The 15,671-nt window shown below is 35.3% G+C and overlaps 1 protein-coding gene across 7 annotated transcripts in view; it reads left to right on the top strand.

Moving 5' to 3' along the window:
• The window catches only part of GRIA2 (glutamate ionotropic receptor AMPA type subunit 2), a 143,819-nt gene that overhangs the window by 72,380 nt on the left and 55,768 nt on the right, over positions 1–15,671 (top strand). For all 7 annotated transcript variants that reach the window (XR_011537093.1, XM_008514436.2, XM_008514433.2 and 4 more), the window contains exon 3: positions 8,849–9,088. Coding sequence is in view for 6 of the 7 variants with exons in the window: in XM_008514436.2 (XP_008512658.1) it covers positions 8,849–9,088 (240 nt within the window). In the remaining variant the exon portion in view is untranslated. The remainder of the gene's footprint in view (positions 1–8,848; positions 9,089–15,671) is intronic.

Genomic DNA, 15,671 nt, shown 5'->3' with positions numbered 1-15,671 from the left:
CCACAAACCTTGGATTTGGAAAAAACGCAATATCTGCGAAGCACAGTAAGGTGAAGAGCAATAAAACAAGGCATGCCTGTATTTTGAGGCCAGGATTGCTTGGTGATGCAGCTTTCACTAGCTTTTACACAAGCTGCAAAGGAGCTGTCACCGGTCCTGCAGTAAAGTGAATGGCAATTTATAAATATAAAAAATGTAAAACAAAAGCAAATCATGACCTGTTCTTTTTCTGCCTTTCTACTAAATAACCATGTAAAGTTCTCAAGACTCTATCAAGTATGCTCCATTAGCAGCATCAATGAGCAGAATGACCCAAGAGAGCAAGATGCACATTGGATGCCCCATCAGCATTGTTATTGGCTTATATCATCTGGTCTTGTAATAAAAAGTGGAATAATCAGCAAGTTACTTACACCCAGGAGATTATCATTTCTGCTGTTTGACCTGAAGTGTCTTTTAAAAGGACTTGACTTTGCTGGGTTTCTCAAAGTTGATATTAAATATTTAATTAAAGTAGAACTCAGCGAGAGCATCTTTACTCCTTTGCAATCAGTTTTGAGTTTTAAGGCATAAATACAATTCTAATATTAGTTAGCATAATCATTCAGAAATTTATGAAAGTGTTTCCTGAGGTAGTTGTGTGGGTCATGAAGCTAGAGGTGAAACTGACAGCTTTTCTCCTCCTCTGCCTCCAGAGATGACGTAGGAAAAGATTGTCTATATAGATGGTGCTGGTGTTATCTAACTCATTTTAGAAAGTTGTCTTTGGAATTATTTCCAGAGCTTATGACACATTATTTGGATATTCTCAGTGATAGTAAATCTTCCATCTTTGAGGATGGATATAAATTATTAGGGAAAGGGCTTGCAATTTTGGAAGCGTTGCTGGGGAATAAGGTAGAGATCAAAGTGAATAATTTCATTTCTGATCAAATGAGGAGTAATTTCAAAGCAATACAACTAATTTTCTTGTGTATTATATCGATAGGCTCATGTATCTGTGCTATATTGGGGAAAGCACCAAGATTAGAATACAGACACTCTTGTGCATTTTGGGAATGGAGTGTTAGAAGTTTAGCACCAAGTTTTTTCATCTTGAGATGGTCACTGTACATTGGGCAAGCAAAGTAGCTTAGTTCAAGTCAGCGTTCTGACTGACTCCTGGTTGTAAATCTCAGAGATGTCTTTATCACGCTTAGGGACAGGGACAGCAACTAATCTAAGGTAAAGAGAAGGGAATGAGCCATGTTAACCAAATGATTATTAACTGCATGTATAACAAAGGGCCATTAAGAGAGAAATATCCAGAAAAATAGAGGATATAGACAATTGAATATGTGTCATGAAGAGATAAAGGATAAGAGAAAAGGGTTGAGAGAGACCAGGATTATTCAGGAGAGAAAGGCTATTGTTATAAAATTGTGTTCATCGGAGAACTGGCTGAATTGCCTGAAAAAAAGTGCCTTCTGTGTTAGGTGAATTGTAATTTCTTATGAAGTCTTGTTCAGCTTGTGCCTGTTGTTGGGCCAAGGCCAAGTGTTTCCAGATGGCCATGATAACCAAGAGGCCCCTTGACAACTCTCTCCAGAGTCTAAAACAAATGGAGAATGAAAGGTATGTCTCCTCATTAAGCTTGTCTATGTATTTGAACAGTGGCATCCTTTATCAAGCATTCTGCTGATGCTGTGGCTGCTGTTCCCATCACAGAAGCTATTTCACTTAACATGAGAAGAAGAGATCTCGTTAATAAATCATATTGTATGATATCCCTATAGTATCCAGATGACATACCCACACTTTGCAGGAAGTGAAATAAAATAGACTCACAATTTTACAGCAATTTCTTTTTATGTCAATGATATGAAATCAATTTCTAAACAAATTTAAGATTTAAGATATACATGTCAGTATACATCTATCCATGTATAAAATAAGAAATCACTGCAGAGTTTTCCTAGAAAGGTTTTAACAATGAAAGAACATTTTCATGTATGTGCAGAATGTGCATAGTCAAACTCATTAAAGGTTATCTTCAACTTCTGCACTCAGACAAGGACAAAAATATGAACATGAATAAAAGTCAGGACTCTCATCTTTGCTTTATGTTAAAGTGTGAAATAAATATAAAGAAATATATTCAGTTGTTTTCTGTGATATATTAGTCTACTCTGCGGAAGGTTGGCAATAAAGGAGGAGGTGTCAATTGATATCTTGCACAGACATAATCTAAAAATCCCAGAAAACTTCTTACATTAGAAAGACAGAAGTGAGTTGAAGATCAGTCAATATTTAAAAGAAAAAGGGAATGTTTGATGAATATGGGCCACCCAAAGAAATAGCCAATCTTGCTTCCCTCTTATTTCATATCATGCAATAGTCACTAAAACTTATTACCTATTATTTACTAAATGTCTGGAATTGACTATTTGAATCTGTATATATTTTAGCCGTGCTTTATTCATGAAACAAATCTGTTTTTCTACAGACCATCTATTTTTGTGAAGGAAATAAAACAATAAGATAGCGTTGGTCTTATCCTTTAAATGAAAGTTAATTAATTTAAAAGTATGTTTGGTATTATGCTCTGAGTTGTTAGATTATGTTATATTTCTATTTCTAAAAAATAGAAGAGGGGAGAACTCTTCCAAACACATTTACGAGCCCAGCATTACTCTGATGCCAAAACCTGACAAAGATATCACAAGAAAAGAAAATTACAGGCCACTATCCTTGATGAACATAGATGCAAAAATCCTCAACAAAATATTAGCAAACTGGACTCAACAATGCAGTCCTGTGCCACATAAGGATGTTTTGGTCAATAATGGACCTCATATATGATGGTGGTCCTGTAACATTATAATGGAACTAAAAAATTCCTGTCACCTAATGATGTTGTAACTATTGTAACGTCATAGTGCAATGCATCACTCATGTGCTTGTGGTGATGCTGGTGTAAACAAATCTACTGCACTGCCAATCAGAGAAAAATATAGCACATGCAGTTGTGTATGGTACATAATACTTGACAATAAAAATAAATGTCTGTGTTACTGGTTATGTATTTACTATACTATACTTTTTATCGTTATTTTAGAGTGTACTCTTTATACTTTCGAGAAAAATAGTTTGCTGTAAAACTGTGTGCTGTGTTATGCTGGCAGCAGCCTCACACATCTTTTGTTTACCATGTCTCTTGATTGCATCATTTTCTTTTGTGCTTGGTTTGATCTTGTATTGCTTTGTACATCATGGCCCCTAAGCATACAAAATCCATTGCTAATGTCCGTAAGTGGCCACATCAAGTGATTGACCTGGAAACAAAATTAAAAGTGACTACTAAGGGAGAATCAGTGTTTGTCAGTCAGGCAAGTCCCATTCCACCATAGCTATGATCTTGAAGAAAAAGAACAAAGTTTTGGAAGCTGTTAAATGATCTGCTTCATTTAAGGCAACCAGACTAACCAAAAATTGAGAAGGATCTATATCAGAAATGGAGAAACTTGTAGTGACCTGGAATGAAGACCAGACACAGAAGTGTATCCCTCTCAGCACCATGACAGTCATGGCCAAAGCAAAAGGTTTGTTTGCAATGTTGAAAGAAAAGGCTGGACCTGACTATGATGTTGGATTTACTGCTAGCTCTGGGTGGTTTAAACAACTCAGGAATCGTCATTCATTACATAATGTGAAAATGAGTGGGGAGTCTGTGAGTGCTGATGGGAAGGCAGTGAAGAATTTTTGGAAACTCTAGATTAGCTGACTGTGGAGGAAAATTACTTGCCAGAGCAACTATTCAACACGGATGAAACCTCTGTATTCTGGAAATGGGTGCCTGAAAGGACTTTCATCCATAAAGAGGCCAAGTTAATGCCAAGTTTCAGGGCTTTTAAGGACAGAATAACAGTCTTGCTTGGGGGCAATGTTTTGGACTCCAAATTGAAACCCTTTGTGATCTGGCACAGGGAGAACCCCAGGGCCTTCAAGCATATCAATGAGCACACACTGCCTCTGTACTACAAGAGCAATAAGAAGTCATGGATGACCTAGATTCTCTTCCATGATGCCCTCCTGAACTGCTGTGCCAGTGAAATGGAGAAGTACTTTTTGGAGAATAACATATCTTTCAAGATTTTGCTTATTGTTGATAACACTTCCAGATAGCCTCCTTTCATTGGTGATCTTCATGGCAATATGAAGATGGTGTTTCTCCCTCCAAACACCACCTCTTTGATCCAACCAATCGATCAAAGAGTTATAGCAGCTTGTAAGGCCTACTACCTAAGGAGAACATTTGCCCAGCTATTGCTGCACCTGAGGAAGAGACTGAGAAGACACTAATGCAATTCTGGAAGGATTACAACATCTGTGACTGCATCAAGAACATTGCTTGCACTTGGGGTGATGTCACCAAGAAGTGTACAAATGGCATCTGGAAGAAGACCCTCACCAGGTTCATCCGTGATTTCAAAGTATTTGCCAAGGATGAGAAGACTGTGATTGAGTTGGCAAACAACTTTACCTGGGTGTGGATGAGGATGACATTGAGGAGCTCCTAGAGGCGGTTCCTGAGGAATTGACTAACGAGGAGCTGTTGGAACTGGAATGGGAACAAGTAGCTGAAGAGGAGACAAGAGAAAAGGAAACTACAGGAGAAGAAAACCTCCAAGAAAACTCACAATGAAAGTTTAGCAGAAGCTTTTTCAGACCTCAACAAGCTCCTTACAACATTTGAAAACATGGACCCCAACACCAAAAGGTTTTTATTAATAGAGAAGAATGTTCATGGTGCATTATCTACTTACAGGTAAACCTATGATGAAAAAAGGAAAGAAACCAAACAAATCACCACTGATATATTTCTGAAAAGAGTGATTAATCCTCAAGATGAATCACCTACCTCAGGCAGGTCCTTCAGAGGGTATTCTAGAAGAAGATAAGAGGAGATGACAGCTCCATGCATGTTATTGCCTCTAAAGACATTCCAAGGGGAAAGATATGGAGGTGGAAGACAGTGATATTTATGATCTTTACCCTGTGTAGGCCTAGGGGTAATGTGTATGTTTGTTTCTTAGGTTTTAACAAAAGGGTTTAAAAAGTAAAAAAAAAATTAACAAGTAAACAAAAGCTTGTAGAATAAGCCTATAAAGAAGGAAAATATTTTTGTTCAACTGTACACTGTATTTGTGTTTTAAGCTGTGTTACTACAAAAGAGTCAAAAGTTAAAAAACTAAAAAGTTTATAAAGTAAAAAAGTTATAGTAAGCTAAGGTTAATTTATTATCAAAGAATGAAAAACGTTTTTTATAAATTTAGTATGGCCTAAGTGTATGGTGTTTATAAAGTCTACAGTAGTGGACAATAATGTCTCAGGCCTTCACATTCACTCAGCATGCACTTACTGACTTTCCCAGAGTGACTTTCAGTCCTGAAAGCTCCATTCATGGTAAGTGCCCTATACAGGTGTACCATTTTTTATCTTTTATACCATATTTTTACTGTACCTTTTGTTTAGATACGCAAATACTTACCATTGTGTTACAATTGCCTACAGTGTTGAGTAGAGTAACATGCTGTACAGTGTTGTAGCCTGGGAGCATTACGCTATACCATATAGCCTAGGTATGTAGTAGGTTATACTGTCTAGGTTTGTGTAAGCACACTTTATGGTGTTCACACAATGCCAAAATAGCCTAACAAGACATTTCTCAAAACATATCCACGTGGTTAACTGATGCATGTGTACATGAAAAGGATCATACACCATGAGCAAGTGAGATTTGTTCCAGGGATATAAGGATGGTTCAAAATGCACAAATCAGTCAAGGTGATACACCACGTTAACAAGCTGAACAATAAAAATCATATGATCTTCTCAATAGATGCAGAAAAAGCATTTGGCAAAATTCAACATCCATTTATGATAAAAACTCTCAACAAAGCAGATATAGAGGGAAAATACCTCAATAAAATAAAGGCCATATATGAAAGCCCACAGCTACCATCATACTCAATGGTAAAAAGCCAAAAGCTTTTCCTCTAAGATCAGCAATAAGACAATTATCTCCATTGTTACTTGACATAATGTTGGAAGTCCTAGCCAGAGCAATTAGGCAAGAAAAGGAAATAAAAGGCATCCAAATTGGAAAAGAAGAAGCAAAACTGTCTTTATTTGCAGGTGATATGATACTATACATAGAAAACCCTAAAACTCAATCAAAAAACTGTTACAACTAATAAACAAATTCAATAGAGTTGCATGATAGAAAATCAATACACAAAAATCTGCTGCATCTATACACTAATAGTTAACTAATTGAAAAAGAAATTAATAAAACAATTCCATTTATAATTGCACTAAAAAAGAATAAAATACCTAGGAATAAATTCAACCAAGGAGGTGAAAGACCTGTGTATTGAAAACTGCAAGAGATTAATGAAAGAAAGTGAAGTGAAGAAGACACAAATAAATAGAAGGATATTCTATGCTCATAGATTGGAAGAATTAATATTGTTAAAATGTCAATACTACTCAAAGCAATGTGTAGATTCAATGCAATCTCTATCAAAATTCCAATGGCATTTTTCACAGAAATAGAACGAAAAATCCTAAAATTTGTATGGAACCACATAAGACCCCAAATAGCCAAAGCAATCTTGAGAAAAAAGGACAAAGCTGGAGGCATTACACTCCCTGATTTCAAACTATATTATAAACCTATAGTAATTAAAACAGTATGCTATGAGCATAAAAACAGACACATAGATCAATGGAACAGAATAGAAATCCCAGAAATAAACTCATGCATATATGGTCAATTAATTTACAACAAAGGAGCTAAGAATATACAATGGGGAAAGGACAGTCTCTTCAATAAATGGTTTTGGGAAAATTGAACAGCCATATGCAAAAAAGAATGAAACTGGACCACGATCTTACACCATACACGAAAATGGATTAAAGATTTGAATGTAAGACCTGAAACCGTAAAACTCCTAGAAGAAAACACATAGGCAGCAAGCTCCTTGACAAAGATCTCGGTAATGAGTTTTTGAATGTGACCCTAGATGCAAAAGCAACAAAAGCAAAAATACACAAGTGGGACTACATCACCCTAAAAAGCTTCTGCACAGCAAAAAAACCATCAACAGAATAAAAAGGCAACTGAATGGGAGAACATATTTGCAAATCACATATCTGATAATAGATTTATATCCAAAATATATAAAGAACACATACAACTCAATAGCAAAAAGCAAATGATCCAATTAAAAAATGGGCAGACGATCTGAACAGCCATTTTTTTCTGAACAGCCATTTTTTCAAAGGACACATATAGATGGCCAATGGGTGCATGAGAAGTTGTTCTACATCATCAATCAGGGAAATGCAAATTAAAACCACAATGAGATGTCACCTCACACCTGTTAGAATGGCTATTATGAAAAAGACTAGAAATAACAATTGTTGGAGAGGATGTGAAGAAAGGGGAATATTTGTAGAGTGCTGATGGGAACTTAAATTGGTGCAGCTGCTATGAATATCTGTATGGACATTCCTCAGAAAATTAAAAATAGAACTACCATATGGCTCAGCAATTTCACTTCTGGGTATTTATCTGAAGAAAATGAAAACACTGACTCAAAAATATATATGCACCTCCATGTTCATTACTACATTATTTGTGATAGCCAAGATATGGAAACAACCTAAGTATCCATTGATTAATGAGTGGATAAAGAAATTATGGTATGTATGTACACAATGGAATATTATTCACCCATAAAAAAGAATGGAACTTGCCATTTGCAACAACAAAGATGGACCTTGAGGGCGTTATGCTAAGTGAAAAAAGTCAGATAGAGAAAGACGAATACCCTATGATCTCTCTTCTATGTGGAAACTAAATAAAAAAAATCCTCATAGATAGAGAACAGATGGGTGGTTGGCAGAGGTAGGGGATGGGGAGGGTTGGAAGGAGTGGGTGAACAGTTTTTTTTTAATGGAAAAAATTAGAAAAACATTATTCTTGTCATATTGTGGAGGACTGAATGGAAGGAGCATAATTAGATGGAGAAAAGTTGGGTAGGTATTCCAATAATCCAAGTGAGAAACACAGTATTATCCATTAGCTAAGAGCATGGACTCTGAATCCGGACTGCCTCGATTTGAATACAGCATCTCTCACTTACTAGTTGTGTGACCTTAGGTAGCTCACTTAACCACCCTATGTTTCAATTTTCCTATTCGTAATTTGGGAATAATAATAGTTTCTCCCTCCAAGGTTATCATGGGGAATAAACAAGTTAATACTGTAGAACGTTCCAGGCACAAAGCAAGATAATGTCTGTATATGCTGTCAGTGAACATTAGGATGGTTGGAATGGAGATAGAAACAAGAGGACCACATTTAAATATATTTAGGTATTAGAATGAACATGACTTAGTGATGGTCTGTCTAGGAGGGGAGGGTGTGGGAGAAGGTAGTGTCATATGCCATTCACTGAAATACAAATATTGGTAGAGGACAAGGGATTGTGGGAGCTATAGGGATTTTCAAAAGAAATACAGTTTTTTTAAGAATGATGGTCCTAAACCAAAAATATTTTGGTGATTTCTTTTTGTTTTGTAGAGAGTAGAACATATGGGGTAAGTTAAGTCCATGGGAAAGATTAAAATTAGGAGCTCTGAGTTTCATTTAATTGCTACTTTTCCGAGTGACACCCTATTTTTCTTTCAATTTGTTGATTATTTTGTATTTTATATAAAAGGGCATTAAGTTTCAAGCAAATCCATGTGATTGTATGCCAATTTCAGTGCTTTATCCTCTCTGTTTTCCCTATTCTAGTTTGCTCCCAGTTTTCAAGAGGAGTCTATGCTATTTTTGGATTTTATGACAAGAAGTCTGTAAATACCATCACCTCGTTTTGTGGAACGCTCCATGTCTCGTTCATCACTCCCAGCTTCCCAACAGATGGCACACATCCATTTGTCATTCAGATGAGACCTGACCTCAAAGGAGCACTTCTTAGCTTGATTGAATACTATCAATGGGACAAGTTTGCGTACCTCTATGACAGTGACAGAGGTAAGTAACCATATCCCTATGTCTTTGTAATGGGTCAAATTCAATGCCTACCCTCGACACATATGTGTTGTTATAGAGCTACACAGATGTATTAGGGTCCGAGAGCCACTTGGTTTAATTTTGCTATGTAAATCAATGCCATTCGAAACCTGGGAAATATATTTAGAGTAAAACAAAAAGAAGTTGTGAATGTATGATGACAGACATAGACTGTGTCAATCCAATGCCTAAATGTTCAGTTGTAATGTAAAAAGCACCTTTTGGCATCGGTAGCTGAGACCCTATGGTGACTGTGTTACTAGTCCAAGGGCAGTGAAGTGGCTGCCTTGAAAATCGGTTTACGTAAAATTTGAGTAAATATATAAATAAGAACTACAGAAATTTATAATTATTAAATATTTTCACATGCAAAAGTTTTATCAGGCAGGTACAATTATTATTAGCCTTGCTTTAAAATGAGATTCCTGAATCTCAGAGAAGTTAAAGGACTTGTTGATGATTTACTCATGTGTGGTACAGCTGAATATGTGTCTTCTGACAACAGACCCATGCTGTTTTCACAATTCTATGTAACTGTTTATGATGATATGTTTTTGATTAGCATGCCAATTAGAGTCTTGGCTCTAATTAAACTAAGGTTTTTTTTGCGGGAGAGGGGATACTTCCTTTGTGTTTCCCATATCCCTTGTTGGAAAGTTTAGTATTAGCAGACTTGTCTGACTTAACGCATCATCCCAAGTGTCTTAACCATTCCTGGGTCCATGATTCAGCTTCAGTGGGTCTGTGTACTTCCTAGAATTGTATGAACTTTTTGTGCACGTGTTTGTCTTTGTATTTTTCTAGAGAGAGTATCCATAACCCAACTCGAAAGAATTGAGGACCACTATTGTAAGAGTACCTAAGTAGCAAACTGTGCTTCTTTCAGCAGTTTGTTTCTTGGAATATTAAAGGTTCAGATGAAAACCAGAAGCCTGTTTCCACCAAGAGAGGGCACCTTGTTAAACCTCAAGGACAGACAAGAAGAGAGCCAGCCGTCGGTCAATTCTCCATTGATCAGTTTGTAGTATTGTACTGCAGCAGCCCCCAGTTAGGAGTGTTCAAGTAAGCTGTCTGATGCTCTTCTCCATCCTCCCATTCCTGGGAATAACACTCAGTTAAAAACCAGTCAGCACTTTACAAGCTGAAAAATTTTGCTATGTCAGTAATTTTTCCCCCCTACTTTGAGACGGGAGAGCTTTTCTATTCCCATAGAGAAAGAAAAACTAAAACAGAACCATTTAGGGTAAATACGGATTCCAATGTGCTGGATGATTCTGAAGCATACGTCTTATTAATGTGATAAAAAAACTGAGCTTATTCATAGTCTTTCCTCTTGGTCTCTGCTAAGTCCCTCAGGACTCTCTTATATGAATAAACCTAGCCTGAAATTTGGAGGTATTCTTGATATCTCTTTCACCCTTGATCCTACTGATGTGATTTCTACCACCTAAATATATTTTATCCCTAGACACTCTTCTTGTTCATTGTCATGACTCGAGGCCAAGCCTCATCATGCGTTCATTTCCTCATCTCTCCATTTCCACATTTGTTTCTCTTTAAACTGTTTCCCACAGACTAGCCAGAATTTTAAAATGCTTTTAAATGCTTTTCTGAGCACATCATTTCCTTGCTTAAAACACTTCAATGGCTTCACGTTATAATGAGGATAAAATTGAAAATTCTAAACATGGCTTTAAGGTCTTATAGTATCTGGTTCCTGCCAATTTATGCTACTGTCCTGCTCATTCACTAAGCTAAATCCATCTAAATAACCTTCTTTCACGTTGTCAGATGCACCAAACTCTTTCACCTCAAAACTCTGCACATATCTCTAAATCTTACTCCTTCTTAACATCTCAGTTTATATAGCATTTCCACAGAGATGCATTTCATACCATTATTCTCTCTCAAAGCAATCTCTTCTTTTCCTACAAAGTACTTATCACAACTTGTAATTAATAGTGGTGTTCATTTTTTCCATGCAAGAAGTGCTATTGAGCTCCTACTGTGTTCCAGGAACTGTTTTAGTCACACAGGCTAAGCATTATGCTTTTTATTTAAGATCTGGCTGTAAGCCCCAGGAAGGCAATGCCCAGGCAGTACTCGGTACACTGGGTGTACAGTTCTTAACTGGAACAGAATTGATATTCAGTAAATAGGGTTAATAAATGAATGAGTTAAGCGTCTGCACATTTTAAATTTGAGATTATTTGAGAACCTTAATCTGGCTTGCTAAATTGAAGGATGAGGAAATGGATTCTCTTTACTGTTTGACAAAGTTGAAGGTGGCGTTTTTAGTTTACGGACATACTTCACCATCACTATGACTACAACTAGTTGAAACTGAACTTTTGAGAAAATTCAAATAGGTAGCAGCTGACATAAATAGAAAAAGAGAAACTCTAGTATTTGAAGAGAGATACTGAACAAGGAAAAGCTCTGGGACATGATCGGGTGAAGACGGATAGATTTATGTACTTGTGAAAAGATCTTGAGACATTTAAAAATGATTTTATTAATATTTTAGAAATATTAAATGACATTGAAGTGATGAGATAATCTCCAATCATTAAATTATACAAATTGATTTGAGTTCAAGTGCGTCTGTTGAGAGAACATCAAAGTAGAGTTATAGTATTAAGTAATTATATATTAAAGCCAAAAATTACCTTATGGATACATTTTTATGGTATTCTCAAATAGCTGCTCATGTTTAACATGAGAACTATTATACTGGCCTTTCATCTGAAACTATTTTCAGAGATAAATATGTAAGACTCTCAAAATACTGGCAAGAGACTTTACTTTTATGTAGTGTTTTACTTGACGCATGGAAATGGGATTTTTGCCCTCTGATTTTTCCTGGTTGATGTCTTAATTTATATTACTTTGCCATTATAGTACATTTTTAAAAGTTTATCCATGCATTCATCATGTGACCTGGTTTGTTTCCTTTGGTTCTTAACCCATTTCTCTTATACTTCAAGAAAGCACTCCTTATTTTAATGTTACATGATTTGAGAATGCATCTTTATCTATATTATACATGCTTTTAAAAACAGATCCCATGATTTCATTTTCTCAACTTACATCTCCACCTGCCTCAATTTTAAACAATATGGTCTGTCCTTGATATGACACTCTCTTCACTTTCTGGATTATATGTTTTTGTGTATTTTTTCACTTTTTAATAATCTTTACTTTTCTGAGAGTCTAGATAAGATAAACATACTGTTAAATTTTAAATTCAAAATATATAAATTGATGTTATTTTGAACAGCATGGCGCCCAAGCATGAAAATGGCTCTCCAACATTCTGTCCTGAATATGAACTAGATATAAAAATTTTTTATGCTTCTTCATTTCACTGCTCTTAACTAAGACTGCCAGTTAAACCATTCCTGCTTCCAGCTGTCCATCCAAATGCTGAGCAACAGGACCAGGAGACTACATCCCAATTGTAAACAAAGAAGGGCATGGATGCATCCTGGTCTTTGTATAGATCATCTTTGACTATTTTAAACTTACTGGTGAGAGGAGTCCTGAAACTGTTCAATTGGTACCGTGTAGCCTTTTAGGATGCTGGTGTCTTCTCTTTAGCTAAGCCATGTTGCATCAGCTGGCTACTGTTTAATGACCGAGTTCCCAGGGCACTCTCTACTTCATAGAGAGTAGTAGATCAATCTTCAATACATTTTGATCTATAGAGTAATGGGGTTAACTATATTAATGCATTAAATATAGATTTTATCTTTGGATATATGTGTACAAAATTTGAGGCAGGACTTAATCAAAATGTGGTTTTTATTTATTGGTCCCATGTCAATAACATAAGATAATACATTTCTATAGACAGTAGGTAAAAGCAGAATTAATGCTTTATATCTCTATCTCTTGGTTTTAATTTTCAGCCATACTATTTGTCCCCTGAAGGGAAAGCACTTTGATTCCAGTTCCAAGAAGTCATCATGCATAGAATAAAAATGCTTCCAAATTGCAAATTTCTTTTCAGATGTTCCTGAGAAAGTCAATGAGGGAAATATATGTTAATCTAATCTGGCCTAGGCATGCTGCCATGATTTAGTGATCATAAATATTAATTTCTATGCCTGAAAGATGAATAAGGGTAGTGAATTTTAAATGGAACAAAGAAAATATTTTTAAGAAGAAAGACATGGTCTGCCTGAAATATACCTATTTGTAGTAATCGTTTTTAATCCCACCCATTAATGTGCAAACTAAGACATTTAGACTTCCCCTGTTTTTAGGCTGATGACTTTTTGATAACTCTCTCACAGTATTATTGACACTAGCTCAAGAGGAGGCTGTGAGCTACTGCTAGTAACACTTTGAGAGAGTTTTAGGGAGATTGTCAGCTTACAAATAAGTTGTACAGCTACAATTAGTCTGGTGACAATCAGGTACATGGGGAAGAAATGTAATCCAACAATACTGTAGTCCAGCCATTCTTTATTTTAGCCAAAAGACTGAGAATTTAGTAGAGTTTAGAACTTAATTTCAGTCTCTTGTAAGTTTCTCAAAGTTTTTTAGAACATATTTTAAAAATATTTATTAGGAGGAACAGTTAATTTTCCGGATTTTTTTTCTATTTGTAGATGAACAACTGCATCTCTCAAGTTTTCTTTGTTCTATGTTATTCAATAATAAGAAATCGGTCTCTGCTATAATAATTCAAATATCCCGATATAGTAGTGTATATATTATAGTTGAATGATCACTACTTACTAATAGCTTTCAGTAAACCAACATATATATAGAATTACCATTGTTCATATAAATTTATATTCTGAATTAAGGGATGAATGTATGTATGAAGATACTTCATTATATAGTTTGCGTGGAAGGAAAAGAGGCATATCTCAAGTAATACTTTCTCCCCTAATTAGAATATGGTACAAAGAGATCCAAAACATGAATCTGTGGACATTTAAAGAATTTAATTTCACCTCAATAGTTGTAACATGCATTTTCAGTGACTTTTAAAATAATCTATTAAATTTAAAGTAACCAGACAATACAAAATTCTTAGTTGTGGTAAAGGGGGAGATCAAGTTGAGAGAGAATTTGAGAGGGTCAGTTACTATTACTGAGAAAACAAATCTAAGAATCTGAATTACTAAGCCTGGGACAGCAGTCTCTTCCATCCTGAGTCAACTATGCCGTGGTCTGTAAATTACTTCTGGCGGTCTTTAGGAGATGATTTAATATTGTTCAGTGTTTTCTGATGAAAGTAAATTCATCGTCTGATATTGCACCACTTGAGCAGTTTAGCTTCTTAATAAATGGATGTAGGGTTTTTTTAGGTTTCCTAGGTTACCAAATATTAATTCTGAGAGTTTTATTATCACAGAATTCACATCAACTGTGAGTTACTTTTGACACACAGAATGAATGAGTTTGAATCTCAGCCATTTCTTTAAATGTATTCTTCCTGATTTTATACCTCGTCTCCATATTCTCTGCTAAGGTGAATTGCCAGTAAATGTTACGTTTAGAAATATCACTTGCTAAAATCCATTTACACATTGTTATTTATATTTAAAATTTCTTGTACTATATGCTGAAAGATAAAACAGAATATCAAGAGCATCATCACTTTTGAAACTTTGCTATGTGGTAAACTTCATAATTAAAAAAAATGAAGTGAAATAATTTATCACCTAGAAGAAAGGAAGCCCACTTGAGAGCGCTATACGACAATATGTGAATAGTATACAGAACATCATCCAGGGTGTATTGTTTTCAAGGAGATAACAACGGAGAGCTGCATAATGTTGGAATGTGGAAAAGTAGGAGTTAGGTTGTGGAAGATGTTAAGAAAATTAGCTTTTTTTCTGACGTGGAAAGAAAACTGGATAGACTTAGTAACTGTTTTCAAGCACATCGATCACTATCAAATTGATCATGATGACCAGCTGTGTGTGTTCTGTCTTCGCTGACGATGAAAAACAGGAAAAGGATGTGAATTGTATCATGGAAGGATTTAATTCATCAATGGTGAATGGAAATCATAGGTGATCCATGAAGTTTGTAAAATAAGTCTTATCATTAACAGTTCTTTTTACAGTGGCATGTGGTCTCTGTTTAAATTATCCCTTTAGAAATTCTTGTTTGTTCTATATTTTTTTGGTACAAGACTGGATAGAGAAACCAATTTTATTATTTTTCCATAAAACAAAATTCACTTTAAGTTCAATTTATGGTTCAACTTTCCAGTTTGAAATAAAAGTAAATTATTTTAAATTTTCATTATGAAATATTTTACTTAACAAAATAGAGAGAATAATATGAAGACCCCCAAGGACTCTTAACCCAGCTTTATTAATGACCAATATATGAAGAATCTTCCTTTATCTGTGTCCCTCTACCCTTCACAATTATTTTGAAACAAATACCTGATATCGTGTCATTTCATCTGTAAATATTTGTTTGTATTTTGAAAGAAATTTCTCTCGTTTTAAACGTAACCACAATATCATCATATATAGACAAAACTAACAATAATTCATTAATATCATCATAT

Source organism: Equus przewalskii, chromosome 2, assembly GCF_037783145.1.
Source record: "Equus przewalskii isolate Varuska chromosome 2, EquPr2, whole genome shotgun sequence".
NCBI classification, from domain to species: domain Eukaryota; kingdom Metazoa; phylum Chordata; class Mammalia; order Perissodactyla; family Equidae; genus Equus; species Equus przewalskii.
Note: the sequence above shows the minus strand (reverse complement) of the source record. Positions and strands in the feature narration are given on the sequence as shown.